The sequence below is a fragment of the Hemitrygon akajei genome, chromosome 11 (assembly GCF_048418815.1).
Source record: "Hemitrygon akajei chromosome 11, sHemAka1.3, whole genome shotgun sequence".
Taxonomy (NCBI): domain Eukaryota; kingdom Metazoa; phylum Chordata; class Chondrichthyes; order Myliobatiformes; family Dasyatidae; genus Hemitrygon; species Hemitrygon akajei.
In genome coordinates this window covers 69,301,422-69,318,833 of record NC_133134.1, presented here as the reverse complement: position 1 = coordinate 69,318,833, position 17,412 = coordinate 69,301,422, and the positions used below count along the sequence as shown (strand labels likewise).

The window sequence follows — 17,412 nt, the reverse complement described above, 5'->3', positions numbered from 1 at the left end:
CATCTCTAGGAGAATGTGGGTTTCTTTTGTCTCTTTTGCTGGATTGGTGGAGAAGTGAGACGTGAAGAGGAGCACAATTGAAAGATGTTTGTGGAACCCTGCCCACAGGACTTACACCATAAGAAGTTCCTGGTGCAGATAAATGGTTCCACGAAGGAAGTGCAAACACGAAGAGATCTGCAGATGCTGGAAATTCAAACAACACACACAAAATGCTAGTGGAACACAGCAGGCCAGGCAGCATCTATAAGGAGAAGCACTGTCGACGTTTCAGACCGAGACCCTTCATCAGGACTAACTGAAAGGAGAGATACTAAGAGATTTAAAAGTAGTGTGGAGGAGGGGGAAATGCGATATGATAGGAGAAGACCGGAGGGGGTAGGATGAAGCTAAGAGCTGGATAGGTGATTGGCTAAAGTGATACAGAGCTGGAGAAGGGAAAGGATCATGGGACAGGAGGCCTAGGGAGAAAGAAAGGGGGAGGGGGAGCACCAGAGGGAGATGGAGAACAGGCAGAGAGAGAGAAAAAAAAACTAAATATATCAGGGATGGGGTAAGAAGGGGAGGAGGGGTATTAACGGAATTTAGAGAAGTCAATATTCATGCCATCAGGTTGGAGGCTACCCAGCCGGTATATAAGGTGTTGTTCCTCCAACCTGAGTGTGGATTCATCTTGACAGTAGAGGAGGCCATGGATAGACGTATCAGAATGGGAATGGAACGTGGAATTAAAATGGCCACTGGGAGATCCTGCTTTCTCTGGCGGACTGAGCATAGGTGTTCAGCGAAATGGTCTTCCTGTCTGCGTCAGGTCTCAGCAATATATAAAAGGCCACACTGGGAGCACCGGACGCAGTATACCACACCAGCCGACTCACAGGTGAAGTGTTGCCTCACCTGGAAGGACTGCCTGGGGCCCTGAATAGTGGTGAGGGAGGAAGTGTAAGGGCAGGTGTAGCACTTGTTCCACTTACAAGGATAAGTGCCAGGAGGGAGATCGGTGGGAAGGGATGGGTGGGGGGGGATGAGTGGACAAGGAAGTCGTGTAGGGAGCGATCCCTGCGGAAAGCAGAAAGGGGGGAGAGATGTGTTTGGTAGTGGCGGAAGTTACGGAGAATTATACGTTGGACCTGGAGGCTGGTGGGGTGGTAGGTGAGGACAAGGGGAACCCTATCTTGAGTGGGGTGGCGGGCGGATAGGGTGAGGGCAGGTGTGCGGGAAATGGGAGAGATGCGTTTGAGAGCAGAGTTGATGGTGGAAGAAGGGAAGCCCCTTTGTTTAAAAAAGGAAGACATTTCCTTTGTCCTGGAATGAAAAGCCTCATCCTGAGAGCAGATGCGGCGGAGACGGAGGAATTGTGAGAAGGGGATAGCATTTTTGCAAGAGACAGGGTGGGAAGAGGAATAGTCCAGGTAGCTGTGAGAGTCTGTAGGCTTATAACCATATAACAATCACAGCACGGAAACAGGCCATTCCGGCCCTCCTAGTCTGTGCCGAACTCTTAATCTCACCTAGTCCCACCTACCCGCACTCAGCCCATAACCCTCCACTCCTTTCCTGTCCATATACCTATCCAATTTTACCTTAAATGACACAACTGAACTGGCCTCTACTACTTCTACAGGAAGCTCATTCCACACAGCTATCACTCTCTGAGTAAAGAAATACCCCCTCATGTTTCCCTTAAACTTTTGCCCCCAACTCTCAAATCATGTCCTCTCGTTTGAATCCCCCCTACTCTCAATGGAAACAGCCTATTCACGTCAACTCTATCTATCCCTCTCAAAATTTTAAATACCTCGATCAAATCCCCCCTCAACCTTCTACGCTCCAATGAATAGAGACCTAACTTGTTCAACCTTTCTCTGTAACTTAAGTGCTGAAACCCAGGTAACATCCTAGTAAATCGTCTCTGCACTCTCTAATTTATTGATATCTTTCCTATAATTCGGTGACCAGAACTGTACACAATATTCCAAATTTGGCCTTACCAATGCCTTGTACAATTTTAACATTACATCCCAACTTCTGTACTCAATGCTCTGATTTATAAAGGCCAGCGTTCCAAAAGCCTTCTTCACCACCCTATCTACATGAGACTCCACCTTCAGGGAACTATGCACTGTTATTCCTAGATCTCTCTGTTCCACAGCATTCCTCAATGCCCTACCATTTACCCTGTATGTTCTATTTGGATTATTCCTGCCAAAATGTAGAACCTCACACTTCTCAGCATTAAACTCCATCTGCCAACGTTCAGCCCATTCTTCTAACCGGCATAAATCTCCCTGCAAGCTTTGAAAACCCACCTCATTATCCACAACACCTCCTACCTTAGTATCATCGGCATACTTACTAATCAAATTTACCACCCCATCATCCAGATCATTTATGTATATTACAAACAACATTGGGCCCAAAACAGATCCCTGAGGCACCCCGCTAGTCACCGGCCTCCATCCCGATAAACAATTATCCACCACTACTCTCTGGCATCTCCCATCTAGCCACTGTTGAATCCATTTTATTACTCCAGCATTAATACCTAACGACTGAACCTTCTTAACTAACCTTCCATGTGGAACTTTGTCAAAGGCCTTGCTGAAGTCCATATAGACTACATCCACTGCCTTACCCTCGTCAACATTCCTCGTAACTACTTCAAAAAATTCAATAAGGTTTGTCAAACATGACCTTCCACGCACAAATCCATGCTGGCTACTCCTAATCTGATCCTGTCTATCCAGATAATTATAAATACTATCTCTAAGAATACTTTCCATTAATTTACCCACCACTGATGTCAAACTGACAGGTCTATAATTGCCAGGCTTACTTCTAGAACCCTTTTTAAACAATGGAACCACATGAGCAATAAGCCAATCCTCCGGCACAATCCCCGTTTCTAATGACATCTGAAAGATCTCCGTCAGAGCTCCTGCTATCTCTACACAAACTTCCCTCAAGGTCCTGGGGAATATCCGGTCAGGACCCGGAGATTTATCCACTTTTAAATTTCTTAAAAGCGCCAGTACTTCCACCTCTTTAATTGTCATAGGTTCCATAACTTCCTTACTTGTTTCCCACACCTTACACCATTCAATATCCTTCTCCTTAGTGAATACCGAAGAGAAGAAATCGTTCAAAATCTCTCCCATCTCCCTCGGCTCCACACATAGCTGACCACCCTGATTCTCTAAGGGACCAATTTTATCCCTCACTATCCTCTTGCTTTTAATATAACTGTAGAAGCCTTTCGGATTTACTTCCACCTTATTTGCCAAACCAAACTCGTAACTTCTTTTAGCTTTTCTAATCTCTTTCTTAAGTTTCCTTTTACATTCTTTATATTCCTCGAGCAATTCCTTTACTCCATGCTGCCTATATCTATTGTAGACATCCCTCTTTTTTCGAACCAAGTTTCTAATATCCCTTGAAAACCATGGCGCTTTCAAACCTTTAACCTTTCCTTTTAATCGCTTATAGTAGATATCAGTAGATAGGCCGTCTCCAGAGATGGAGACAGAAAGATCAAGAAAGGGGAGGGAGGTGTCGGAAATAGACCAGGTAAATTTGAGTGCAGGGTGAAAGTTGGAGGCAAAGTTAATGAAGTCAACGAGTAACTTAAAATCATTGAAAAAATTCAAAGCATGAGAAGTGTCAGGAACATAGGTGGGAAGAGATTGAACAAGGGGGGGATAAGACAGTGTCAAGGTATGTAGAAATGAGTTCGGTGGGGCAGGAGCAAGCTGAGACAGTAGGTCTACCTGGACAGGCAGGTTTGTGGATCTTGGGCGTCCAGTCCCTATATACCTCCATCCCCCACCCGGATGGTCTCAAAGCTCTTCACTTCTTTTTGGATTCCAGACCTAACCAATTCCCCTCTACCACCACTCTCCTCCGTCTAGCGGAATGAGTTCTTACTCTCAATAATTTCTCCTTTGGCTCCTCCAAACCAAAGGTGTCGCCATGGGCACCCACATGGGTCCCAGTTATGCCTGCCTTTTTGTTGGCTTTGTGGAACAGTCCGTGTTCCAGCTCTATACGGGTATCCGTCCCCCTCTTTTCCTTCGCTACATCAATGACTGCATTGGCGCTGCATTCTGCACACATGCTGAGCTAGTTGACTTCAACGTATAATTCTCCGTAACTTCCGCCACCTCCAATGGGATCCCACTACCAAGTACATCTTTCCCTCCTCCCCTCTTTCTGCTTTACGCAGGGATCACTCCCTACGTGACTTCCTTGTCCACTCATTCCCCCCCCCCCCCCCCCATCCCTTCCCACTGATCTCCCTCCTGGCACTTATCCTTGTAAGTGGAACAAGTGCTACACCTGCACTTACACTTCCTCCCTTACCACCATTCAGGGCCTCAGACAGTCCTTCCAGGTGAAGCAACACTTCACCTGTGAGTCGGCTGGTGTGGTATACCGTGTCTGGTGCTCCCGGTGTGGCCTTTTATATATTGGTGAGACCCGATGCAGACTGGAAGACCGTTTCGCTGAACACCTACGCTCGGTCTGCTAGAGAAAGCAGGATCTCCCAGTGGCCACACATTTTAATTCCACGTCCCATTCCCATTCTGATATGTCTATCCATGGCCTCCTCTACTGTCAAGGTGAATCCACACTCAGGTTGGAGGAACAACACCTTATATACCGGCTGGGTAGACTCCAACCTGATGGCATGAACATTGACTTCTCTAACTTCTGTTAATGCCCCTCCTCCCCTTCTTACCCCATCCCTGACATAGTTGGTTGTTTTTTTTTCCTCTCTCTGCCCATCACCCTGCCTGTTCTCCGTCTCCCTCTGGTGCTTCCCCCTCCCCCTTTTTTTCTCCCGAGGCCTCCCATCCCATGATCCTTTCCCTTCTCCAACTCTGTATCACTTTCGCCAATCACCTTTCCAGCTCTTAGCTTCATCCCACCCCCTCTGGTCTTCTATCATTTCTCATTTCCCCCTCCCCCCACTACTTTCAAATCTCTTAGTATCGCTCCTTTCAGTTAGTCCTGATGAGGGGTCTCGGCCCGAAACGTTGACAGTGCTTCTCCGTATAGATGCTGCCTGGCCTGCTATGTTCCACTGGCATTTTGTGTGTGTTGTTCCACAAAGGAAGTGCCAGTACTTCTGTGTTAGCCAGTTAATTTGTAACGGGCTTTGAGGAAAGTTTGAATTGTGGCTGGTTTCTTTCATGCAGAACATTGGTTTAGCACCGTGAGTAATTAAAGCAAAGCACTTGACTACCCAGCAATGAGCTACTACGTTTTTGTGCACATTATAGACTGGTTTAACTGTAATGGGCCACTTTTCTTGTTAACTGTTAAAGTTGAAATAATTGTAAATACACTTACACTTTAAGTTTATGCTTGTGTAAGTTCCATTATTTCCAGGCAAATGATAACTTTTGCACGGGACAGTATTTGTACAGTATTCACCATCACTTTTGTTCCCTTAACAGAATATTCCCACTTTCTCGTTTGGTTGAACCTGAACCTAGATGTATGTCGCTGATTGGAGATAGCGATCTCACCATTACCCATCTATTGTTGAGTCACTTGGCTGTCAGCCAGAGACAGCTAACGAGCCTAATTTGTTACTAGTAATAGTGAGAGGATTACACTAGTAATTCACAGATGGGAACTATCTTTGGTGAATTTCATTTATACAATAGGAACAGGAATATGCTACCAGGTCCTTCAAGCCTCTCGGCATTCAGTATAATCATAGCTGAACTGCAACAAGTTTCTGTGCCTCCTCTCCATATTCTTCAAATTGCTCTTCTTTCAAAAAATTATCTGCCACTTTAAATAATAGATATTCTACCCCACATTCCTTCGGAGTAGAGAATTCCAGAGATTCAATACTGCCAAGAAGTTCCTATATGCCTTTGTTTACATGAACTCCTTATTTTGTGACTGTCCTTTTGTTCCACTTGTTCATCTGGAAATGTTCCCAGATTTTATACACAAAATATTGGAGGAACTCAGCAGGTCAGGCATCATCTATGGAAAAGAGTACAGTCAGCATTTCAGGCTGAGACCCTTTGGCAAGACTGGAGAGAAAAAAAACTGAGTAGTAGATTTATCAATCTACATCAATTTCTTGAAAATGTGGTAATGCCCCCGCCTTCACCATTCCCTATCCCTTTTCCCTCTCTCATCTTATGTCCTTGCCCGTCCATCGTCTCCCTCTGCTGCTCCTCTCCCTTTGCTTTCTTCCATGACCTCTGTCCTCTTCTATCAAACTCACCCTTCTTCAGCCCTGTATCTCTTTCACCATTCAACTTCCTGGCTCTTTATTTCACTCCTCCTTCAGGTTTCACCTATCACCTTGTGTTTTTCTCTTTCCCCTCCCACCACCTTTTAAATCTATTCCTCAGCTCTTTTTCTCCAGTCCTGCTGAAGACTCTTGGCCCGAAACATCGACTGTACTCTTCTCTGTAGATCCTGTCTGGCCTACTGAGTTCCTCCAGCATTTTGTGTGTGTGGCTTGTATTTCCATCAACTGCAGATTTTCTTTTATGTTTTTCAGATTTATAATTTTCATTCACCCTTAGGATCTTTTAAACTCTAAAGAATGCTTTAGCTACTCGTGATTTGACAACCATCTCTTCCCAGAAAAAATAGCTTAGTAAATCTCTTTTGGACTGCCTCCAATGCAAGTAATAGAATCAGGTTTATTATCACTATCCATTGTTTTGCAGCAACAGTACAATGTAAAAAGAAAATTACTGTAAATTGTGACTCCACACAATAAGCTAATCTGCCCTACTCTGAACACCTCTTTGTTGCCATCTAATATATTATCAATATCAGTGTTGTCATTTACACATTTTTAGAAGGGCATTTGAGTTGTTCTTAGCCACAGATTCGAACTTCTAAGAAAACAAGAGATGCAGCTGTGCTGCCTTTGTGATGGCACTTCTGTGCTAGTCCTCTGATATGGTAATACTTAGGAATTTAAATTGAAGATTATTTGTTTTTCAATTCATTGGTACTCTCTTAGAACTCAGGTCTATCTACTGACCCCCGGTTGAGAACCCCTGGTTTAAAAGAAACCTGAGTGAGGCCTTTGCTCAGAGTGTGATGCAAGTGTGGTACGAGTTGCTGACAGAAGCGATGGATTCAGGTTTGATTGCAACGTTTAAGAGAACTTTGGATAAATGCCTGGATGTGAGAGATATGGAGGATGGTCCATAAGACAAGGAGCAGAATTAGGCCATTCAGCCCATTTAATCTGCTCTGCCATTCCATCATATCTGATCTCACTCAACTCTACATACCTGCTTTCTTGCCATATCTTTTGATGCTCTGACCAATCAGGAAACTATCAACTTTCACTTTTAATATACCCATGGACTTGGCCTCCACTGCAGTCTATGGCAGAGCATTCCACAGATTTAATACTCTGGCTTTAAAAAAATCCTCCTTACCTCTGTTCTAAACGGTCACCCCTCGATTTTGAGGCTGTGCCCCCTAGTTCTTGATACCCTCACCATAGGAAAAATCAACTCCACATCCACCTTAGCCTGTCCTTTCAACAGTTGGTAGGTTTCACTGAGAACCCCCACCCCTGGCATTCTTCTAAATTCCAGTTAGTACAGGCCCAAAGCTGCCAAACACTCCTCATATGTTAACCCTTCATTCCTGGAATCCTCCTCATGAACTTCCCTGGACGCTTTCCAATGACAACACATCCTTTCTGAGATATGGAGCCCAAAACTGTTGACAATACTCCCAAGTGTGATCAAACTAATGTCTTACAAAGCCTTAGCATTATCTCCTTGCTTTTATATTCTATTTCCCTTGAATAAATGCCAACATTACATATGCCACCTTTACCACAGACTCAACCTGTAAATTAACCTTATGGAGTCTTGCACGAGGTCTCTTAAGTCTCTCTATACCTCTGTTTGAACTTTCTCTCCATTTAGATAATAGTCTGTATTTCTGTTCCTTTCACTACAATGCATTAGTTTCACAACCCTCTACCATCTGCCAGTTTTTGCCCATTCTTCCAATTTGTCCAAGTTCTGCTGTAATCGCATTGATTCCTCAGCACTACATAACCCCTTCACCTGCCTTCGCATCATCCACACACTTTGCCACAAACCTATCAATTCTATTATCTAAATAATTGACAATGTGGAAAGTAGTGGTTCCAATACTGACCCCTAAGAAACACCACTAGTCACTGGCAGCCAATCAGAAAAGGGCCCCTTTATTCCCACTCACTGCCTCCTGCCTGTCAGCCATTCCTCCATCCATGCCAGTATCTCCTGTTACGCCACAGCATTTTATCTTGATAAGCAGCCACGTGTGGCAGATTGTCAAATGCCTCTGAAACTCCCAAGTAAATGGGCATCCACTGCCTTTCCTTGTCCACCCTGCTTGTTACTTCCTTGAAGAACTCTTTAACAGATTTGTCAGGCAAGATTTCCCTTCACAGAAACCATGCTGACTTTAACTTATTTTATCATTAGTCTCCAAGTAACTTGAAACCTCATCCTTAGTAATAAACTCCGACGCTTTCCCAACCACTGAGGTTAGGCTAACTGGCTTATAATTTCCTTTCTTTTGCCTTCCTCCCTTCTTGAAGAGTTGAGTGACATTTGCAATTTTCTAGTCCTCTGGAACCATGCCAGAACCAAGTGATTCTTGAAAGATCATGACCAATGCATCTATTATCTCTTCAGAAACCTCTCAGGGCTCTGGAATGTACTCCACCTGGTCCAGGTGACTTAAGACCTTTTCAGTTTGCTGAGCACTTTTTCCTTTGTAATAGCAATAGCACTCACTCCCTGACACTCACAGACCTCTGGCATACTGCTAGTGTCTTCCAGAGTGAAGACTGATGCAATGTACTCATTAAATTCATCTGCCGTTTCTTTGTCCCCCATTACAGCCTCATCAGCGTCATTTTACAGTGTCCAATGTCAACTCTCACCTCCCTTTTGCTTTTTATATAACTGCAAAAACTGCTTTGTATGATTCGCTCGTTTGCCCTGTTTTTGTTTTCCTTTCTTAGTTTTTTTAGTTGTCTTTTGTTGAATTTTAAAAACTTCCCAATCATTTTATCTATTTTAGATATCCTTTCCTTGGCTTTTCTGCAGTCCTCAACTTTTCTTGTCAGCCATAGTTGCCTACCCGTGCCATTTGAAAACTACTACTTCTGTGAGATGTATCTACCCTGTGCCTTGTGAACTATTCCCCGAAACTTCAGCCATACTTCTTAGTCCAGCTGCAGATCAGTGTAACTAGGCAAAACAACAGTTTGGCATGGAGTAGATGGCCAAAAAGTATATTTCCATGCTTTAGCATTCTATGACTCTTCAAAATAAGTTGATAATTGGAATCTCCCTACTTTAAGATCTGGTTCAAGTTTGTGCCACTGAAGGCAAGCGCCAGCTTTTTCGAAAAATGAAAAATTTGACTAAAACATTAATAACCAGTTTTCTCAAGTAAATTGTGGTAAACTTGCTGAAAACAATAAAAAGTGAAAGCAGTCAAAGCTGATTGGAAGGATGAACCGTGCTGTTGTATTGCAAAGTCGAAGCGTAGCACGTTCACGACAGGGTTGTAGATGGAGTTGAAAGGAGCAAAGGAAATAAGTTTTCAGAGGAGCGTAGGAACACGCTTGCTTTGACTTTGGAATGCATCAGCATGCCTCATCCCTCCAATCAGCTTTGCCTTTTTTTGTTTGGTTTACTACAATTTACTCCAAATCAAGGCAGAGGAGTTTTGATGCTGATCTATTTAACCTGGGTGTGAGGTTGGATCACTCTAAGCACTGTATCGATTTGGAGAGGCTTTGGGCTGTGTGGCAAGCTCTAGTCCCGAAGTGTACCACTGCAGAGCACCCGAGTCCTAATGGGAGGCATGATCCTGTGTTTGGCCAATTGAAAGTTGACCTGAGTAGACTGGAAGGGCAGGATGTTGGGACTGGAGGTGAGGGTTAGGCCCATCTCGCTGGCTCTCCTGCAATGTTCACTCCTCACTCCTCTCTGCTGTGCTTCAATTCTATGAGCTTGGCAGCGATTTGCCCACTAATATGAACTGAGGCCAAGGTTTTAGCCCTACTACGGCTGCTCCGGGGATTCAGATCTGAGGTCTCAATGTGGTGTGGAGTGCCGTTGTTTGCTGCCATTGTTTGCATGAAGTTTGTTTTTTCTTTCTCTGTGCATTGGGTGTTGGCCTTTCTTTTAAATTGGGTTCTTTCAGGTTTCTTGCTTTGTGGCTGCCTGTAAGCAGACAAGTCTCAAGGATGTATAATTTACACATACGTTGATAATAAATGTACTTTGAATCCTTTGTTGCCCTTTGTATCTAGTTCTGATAACTGGAACTAACTAGATCTGTGCCCTCCCATTTAAAAAAAATTGAACTCTGTTCTTAGGCTTCCATTTTTTTAAAAAACTCATTTCCAATGCTTCGAATGTTGTTTTGTTCTGAACACATTCAATTTTTAAGCTAGCATACCTCATGATGGTTGTCGATGTTGGGAGTATTCCCTTGCTACCTATAGAATGAGTAGAATGTGCTTAGGACGAATAGCATAATTGTGATATCTTATCCAGAAGACCAACTTTGTGCATCACTCTCAGCCTACACTACTTCTGGCTCAAATTCATGAGTTATAATTCCAAAAGTGGTATCAGTAAAACGAAGCTGATGGAATTTATCTCCAAAGGCTTGGAAGAACTGAAATGAGATACATAATTTGACAAGTGCTTTAAGACTATTAAGTATTCATGTCAATCTACAGCCTGGTATCTTGTAATTGCTTGAGTAATTTCCCTGGTTTGAGAAGATAATGCAAGACTCTGTATTCCATATTTCTCTTATAACACTTGTTATACAAAGCTAACACAAAATGAAGAGTTGTATAATCTATTTGTAAGACAATTACTTTTTGGTATTTGTTATGTGTATTTCCTTTCTTAAAAAGTAAAACAAACAACAGTGAAGGGAAGTGCACACACAAATAAGTTATGCTGAAAGCAACAGCCCAGCTGTTTGATTAACCACATATTTGCAATGCAAATTAGGACCCCAGGTGGCACCTGAAGCTATAAATTCAAGAAGCATTAATTAACGTGTTGTAGCCTAAATTTATATTGACCATCTTCCAAATAAAGATTACAATACATGTGTAAACATTTAGTTTTTCAGTGGAATATGGTTAGTACTTTTCTGACCTCTTAGTGTGTATAGGGGAACACTGGTGATCATTAGTATCAAGATAATTATGAAAGATAGAATCTCAACCTGAGGACTAGTCCCAAATTGTTGAAAGGTCAATATTGATGGCATCAGAAGAGATTTGTCAGTTGTGTATTACGATAGCTTGTTTTCTGGCAAAGGGATGCTTGGCAAGTAGGTGGTCTCCAAAAGTGAACTACTGAGAATAGAGAGTATATATGTTCCTGTTAGAGTAAAAGTCAAGGCTAACAGGTTTAGCATACTTTTGTTTTCCAGGGATATTGAGGCCCTGGTTAAGGCCAAAGTTGATTGGAAGGGGACACTAGCAGGGATGATGGTGGAACAGCACTGGCTGGAGTTTCTGGAAGCAATTTGGTGCAAGATAGGTTCATCCAAAAGAAGTAGTATTCTAAAGATAGAATGAGGCAATTATGGCTAACAAGGAAAGTCAAAAACAGCATAAGAGCAAAAGAGAGGGCATAAAATATAGCAAGAAAAGTGGCAGCTAGATTAGAAACTTTTAAAAAACAAACAGAAAATGACCTGACTTGGCAGGTCAAGCAGAGTCCACTGCCAAGAAGGCCCACCAGCACCTTTACTTCCTGAGAAAGCTGAAGAAATTCAGCCTGTCCCCTAAAACCCTCACTAATTTTTATAGATGCACTGTAAAAAGCATTCTTCTAGGGTGCATCACAACCTGGTATGGAAGTTGTCCTGTCCAAGACTGGAAGAAACTGCAGAAGATCATGAACATAGCCCAGCACATCACACAAACCAATCTTCCATCCTTGGACTCACTTTACACCGCACGCTGTCGGAGCAGTGCTGCCAGGATAATCAAGGACACAACCCACCCAGCCAACACACTTTTTGTCCTTCTTCCCTCCGGGAGAAGGTTCAGGAGCTTGAAGATGCATACCACCAGATTTGGGAACAGCTTCTTTCTGACTGTGATAAGACTGCTGAACAGATCCTGACCTGGATCTGGGCCGTACCTTCCAAATATCTGGACCTGACTTGCACTACCTTACTTCCCCTTTTCTCTTTTCTAATTATGATTTATAATTAAAATTTTTATTATATTTACTTCGATTTGTACTTCAGGGAGCGCGAAGCGCAGAATCAAATATCGCTGTGATGATTGTACGCTCTGGTATCAATTGTTTGGTGACAATAAAGTAAAGTAAGTAAGAAGGCAACTTTAAAAAAAACTATAGAGAAAAGATGAAGGTAATCTAGCCAGTAATATAAGCTGGTTTAAGATGGTGCTGGTGATGCTCAGTGACTACTTACCAGTGACAAAATACAAAATTAAACACCTTATTAATAACCATGACTGCCAGCAATGGAGAGGCATGCAGAGGTGAGGCTAAGTGAATAGAGTTGGCAGGGGATGGCGGAGGCGGGAGCGAGGTAAGTTCCAATGTCTGATTGACATAAACACTAGGCTGAATTAGAGGGTTCAGGTGCGGGTGGAATTGTGATGGTGGGGTCCTGGCTCCAGAGCTCAAGAGTGAGGAATGACTCAATGTTTGTACAATTTAAACGCTGGGCCAGATTGAAAAGGTCAAGATGTTGGGTGTTTGGTATTTTTTTTAAATGGGTTCTTTTGGGGTTTCTTTGTTTTGTGGCAGCCTGTAAGGAGATGAATCTCAAGGTTTTATAATGTATTTTGAATGTTGAATAGCTTTTTCAAATGCATTAAAAAATAAAAGAGTTGAGTAGATGGTGGGCTGCGGAAAAAATGACTGATGGAGAGGTAGTAATGGGGGACAAAGAAACAGCAGGCTATTGTCGAGGTTGATGGGACTAAGCAGAATAACAGTTTGGCATGGTTGAGATGGGTGGAAGGGCCTGTTTCTGGACTGTAGTACTCCATAACTCTATCAATTAGATTGGTGACTGTTTAGAAGAAACTTAGCAATTATATAAGGTCTAGATCAAATACTAAATACAAAGTAATAGTACAAACTTGGTTTTCCCTATTTTGTGCTCTTACATTGTAGTAAATCAGCAAATATAAACAAGTTACCAATTAGAAATTACAGGATAATCTATAAATTGTATTACCTTGTGAACTAAGTGTTAAGTGCTTTTATATCTTGGAAATGTGGGTTTAAAGTAGAAACATAAGAAAAGTTGTAGCAGTCCTCATCTCTGCCTCTCATGCAGAAAAACCACCACAAGTACAGAACCACAATGTACATTTATTTATCACTCACTACAAATACAATTTCTGACCGTGGCCCTTCAAAGTTCACTGCCACAGACCACAAGGAAATAGCAACAGATCAGTGGTGTCTGGGCAGAAAGTACACCTGAACATTGGAATGCAGTGCTTCCATAAATAACTCACAAGCACAACATAGTGTGTGCAGCATTTTCTATAATAGTTTAAAGTATGTAAGTCAAGTTACAATATCAGGAATTAATGCAGTGTATGTTTCACTAGTTTCTTTCTCAGCTACTGCAGTGCAAGCTTAGTGATATGTCAGTGGTTTATGCCTCATGTTCAGTTATTAAAGAGCTGAATACTTCAGAATTTGATCTAAAGAAATTACCTCAAACCATCAAGTTTTAATATTAATTATTTTTAATTTGGAGATAAAACAAATGCAGTTGTTTAAAAAAAAAGCATCCCAGCCCCAGACAATGCTCAAGTGTTCCTTGGTTTATTGCTTTTAATTTGGGACTCACTGGTGTCAAGCATTCCTGCATCAGGAAACTCACAGATCATATAATGTTAAGCTCCTATACTAGTCCATCAAGCACAGTACAGATGTAGAACTGTTTCTCAAGTTATTCCATTCACCTCATTTTTCTCATCAATTTAGCTATATTAGTTTGAGAAAAGGCTGATTGTTCTTCAATACAATGAATTTTCCATTTTCAGATGAATAAAGATTTACATTGTAGTGCCATACTGGCAGATTAAAATGCACTCATTAGATTAGGATAACTCCAAAAATTCAAAAGAAATTAAGAATTGGTAAAATTACTTCACTGGACAGTCATACTTGGCACAAAGGAAATCAGTTGCATTTGTTGGGAGATCTCAGCTCCAGACATTGCTATAGGATATTATTAGGGCCTTCAACGGTCCAGCCAATTCCCTCCATGTTAAAGGTGAGTATGTCCACTCTTGGTTGCACTTTCGCATTTTTAAATAATGAAGCAGTCCACACACGTACATAAAACACTTGATAGAATTTTAGCATAGATGAATAATAATCGTACCATTCCATGGTTATTTTTATTCAAAACATCTGTAACTGTTGTCTGTCATTTGGTAGCATTTCATCAGGAATTTGTTGAAATGTAATGGAATGAATTTAGTTAGTTAATTTAGCACTATCATTGTCCTTGAGAAAATCCAGGACATAGGAATCTGCAAACACTGCTAATTCAAGATACCTTTACTAGCACAATGTTCTGACTTGAAAATATATGTTTTTTTGTGTGTGGGGGGGGGGGGTCAGAATCACAAAAATTCTGTACCTAAAACTCTGGGAATTCCTTAATAACATAGATTGCAACAATCAAGGCAGTAGCTGATAAACTTCAGAGCCAATTAGGAAGCAACAAAAAATATAGGCAACATATTGTGAATGAATTAAAAACAAATCCCCAGAATGTTAACTCAGAGACATATTTATTAAGCTATATGAAGCACTACTGGACCCTCTCTGGCTTCCCTGTTTATTGGCACCAATCTCCTGTTTTAATCTTTGCTCTTTTCATTCAATGCTTTACTTCCATGTTCAGCTAACCTGAAATGTTGGGAGTTGAAAGGTCATCTTTGTGTACATCCATTTATAGTGAGAACGTTGTGGTGAGATCCAAGAGAAATAGTTTACAACTGGAGCTGATCCTTTGCCCAACACCATTGTACGAAAAGAAAAGCATTTTCTGAGTTCTATATCCATCTGCCTCGTCACTTCACTAGTTATCCCATAGCTTTGATCTGGATGGTCTATTGGCAAGTGAATGAGAAAAAAAAAAATCACCTGAGAAAGTTAGAAAAGCTCTGTTGATTTCGCCTGAACCTAATGTTTATTTGACCACCTGTCTTCTACCTGGTTAAAAACAGTTAACACCAGGTTCGTTCTGTATAGAGGATTGTACAGGAAGTTCTTCCCTAATAGACAAAGCCATTTAAAAAAAAAATTAGTTTACTTGAGAGAGCCTTTACTATACAACACCACACTAAGTGCAACTTCAAGGTTAGGCTTATGAACTTGAATATATTAGGTGTTCACATTCAGGACTGAAGTGCAAAGTCAGAAAGAACAAGTATATGTTCTCTGTAGGATTATTATTAATGTGAGGCAGTTTCTTTACTGTGAAGGTGTAGATATGGCCTGAGGCAATGATGTAGCATTCGCTTCTTATTCCTGGGGTTCAAATAGTTTCATCCGCTCTTGCACTGTGAGACCTTCTTTCAGACTCTGAAAAATAAAAGACACAGTTAATTGTTATTTCTGTTTTTAAAAAAAGAATGCTTGGTGCTTGGGGTTTTATAGGCAGGATTGTTGTTAATTGTGATTCATTGCTGCTGATGGAAGTGAACAGCTGGTGAATGATGGAATTTGGGAATTGAACATTCATTGACAATTAAAGCAGGAACCACATAACATGCACCAGTCTTTTCCCCCGTCGCAAATTATTTGAGTTACACATGAAGCAAGTCTGTTGCTGGGGCATATTAATTACTGCTAAAACTATGCACAATGTAGTTCAGTCATTTAATATCCATATTACAACAGCCATCTATGAATAGATTCAATGTGCCAAATGGCCCGATTCCACTCCTATATAGTATGGTCTTAAACCAAATTACTGTGCAACAATTAATATCGTAGTTTCTACACCGGTCTAACATTACAAGAACTGCATTTGCCCCCACTGAATCTATCATTGTTGTTTTCATGGCTTCATGCACCTTTAAATATATCCAGATAAAAATCTGAATTAAAGCTCAAATTCTAGAATGTGAACTCTTATTTGAGGGAACAACTTTGAGTCACCACACTGCCTGAGATCAAGATGTATAATTCCTCAAATCTTTAATTAACATTGGCACCAGCTCAACCATTCCTCATTGTACCCAAACCATATTCTGCAACAGTTGTTCACAACAGATAGTTATTTTTCTCAATCACAGAAGCTTAAACATAGCAACAAAGGTTGATAAAAATAGGAGGTCCTTTGGTGAGTTCAGCATCCTATCATTTATATTACAGAGCTGAAGGTAAAAAAAAACCTTTGTATTGGTTGCCTGTCGTTTCCGATGATTACATAACCTGTGCGGGGAGGATTTTTATAGTGAAAAAGCCATTGCACTGGGACAGTTCCACTCTTTTGGCCTCAAAAATCTTGGTCCAGTGGTAAGAAAAATCATCACTACAGGAGACTTCCTTGGCTGCAGTGCATGGCCATGACGCCTTCTACGTCTTCGCTCTTCATGCCATTGGATCTTGTAGTTGATCTCATCTGCCAGTCCGCTGGAACTAGCTTCGCATGCTGAGATAGGCATATCCCTATCTCACTGGGGTCGGAAGTTCCCAGCTACCCTCATCTAGCCCGACTGTCAAAGCAGTGTACTGGGGTTGGCCATTGTTACATGCAAATAATTTTGGAGTCACAGATGAGAACTGGGTGGCAAGTGGGTAGACAAGCTGCCCCTGCCACAACAAACCCACCACCAAAGGTGCTACCCTTCCCTGGACACCCCAAGGAAAGAACCCTTGGGGCAAATGGTCATAATATGATAGAAGTCACCCTGAAATTTTAAAAGGAGGAACAGGTGAGAAGGGCTCTGGGAAACTCAAGACATTGCAAAGCATTGGGATTAGATGGTGTGAACCCAAAGATCCTGAAGAAATGTGTTGAGCAGCTTTGTGGAGATCTCCAGCACATTTTCAATCTGAGTCTTAGTCTGGAAAGGGTCCCAACTGTGTGGAAAATATCACTTGTGGTCACATGACCTAAGAAGGGGCAATGCAAAATCTTCAATGGCTACCATCCAGTGACGTCACACATAATGAAGATCATAGAGAGGCTGGTCCTGGATCACCTCTGATCCCTGGTCAGATCAGACAGTGATACCCTGCAGTTCGCCTACCAAGAGAACCCTGGAGTCGATGATACTGTCATCTACCTGCTGAACAGAGCCTACTCCCATTTGGATAAACAAGGCAGCATTTTGAG

At 41.9% G+C, this 17,412-nt stretch overlaps 1 protein-coding gene across 8 annotated transcripts in view; it reads right to left on the bottom strand.

The window, feature by feature from the left end:
• Positions 1–13,389: 13,389 nt before the first annotated feature.
• The window catches only part of LOC140735685 (myosin phosphatase Rho-interacting protein-like), a 307,455-nt gene continuing 303,432 nt past the window's right edge, over positions 13,390–17,412 (bottom strand). For all 8 annotated transcript variants that reach the window (XM_073061042.1, XM_073061038.1, XM_073061039.1 and 5 more), the window contains one exon: positions 13,390–15,650. Coding sequence is in view for 5 of the 8 variants with exons in the window: in XM_073061041.1 (XP_072917142.1) it covers positions 15,591–15,650 (60 nt within the window). In the remaining 3 variants the exon portion in view is untranslated. The remainder of the gene's footprint in view (positions 15,651–17,412) is intronic.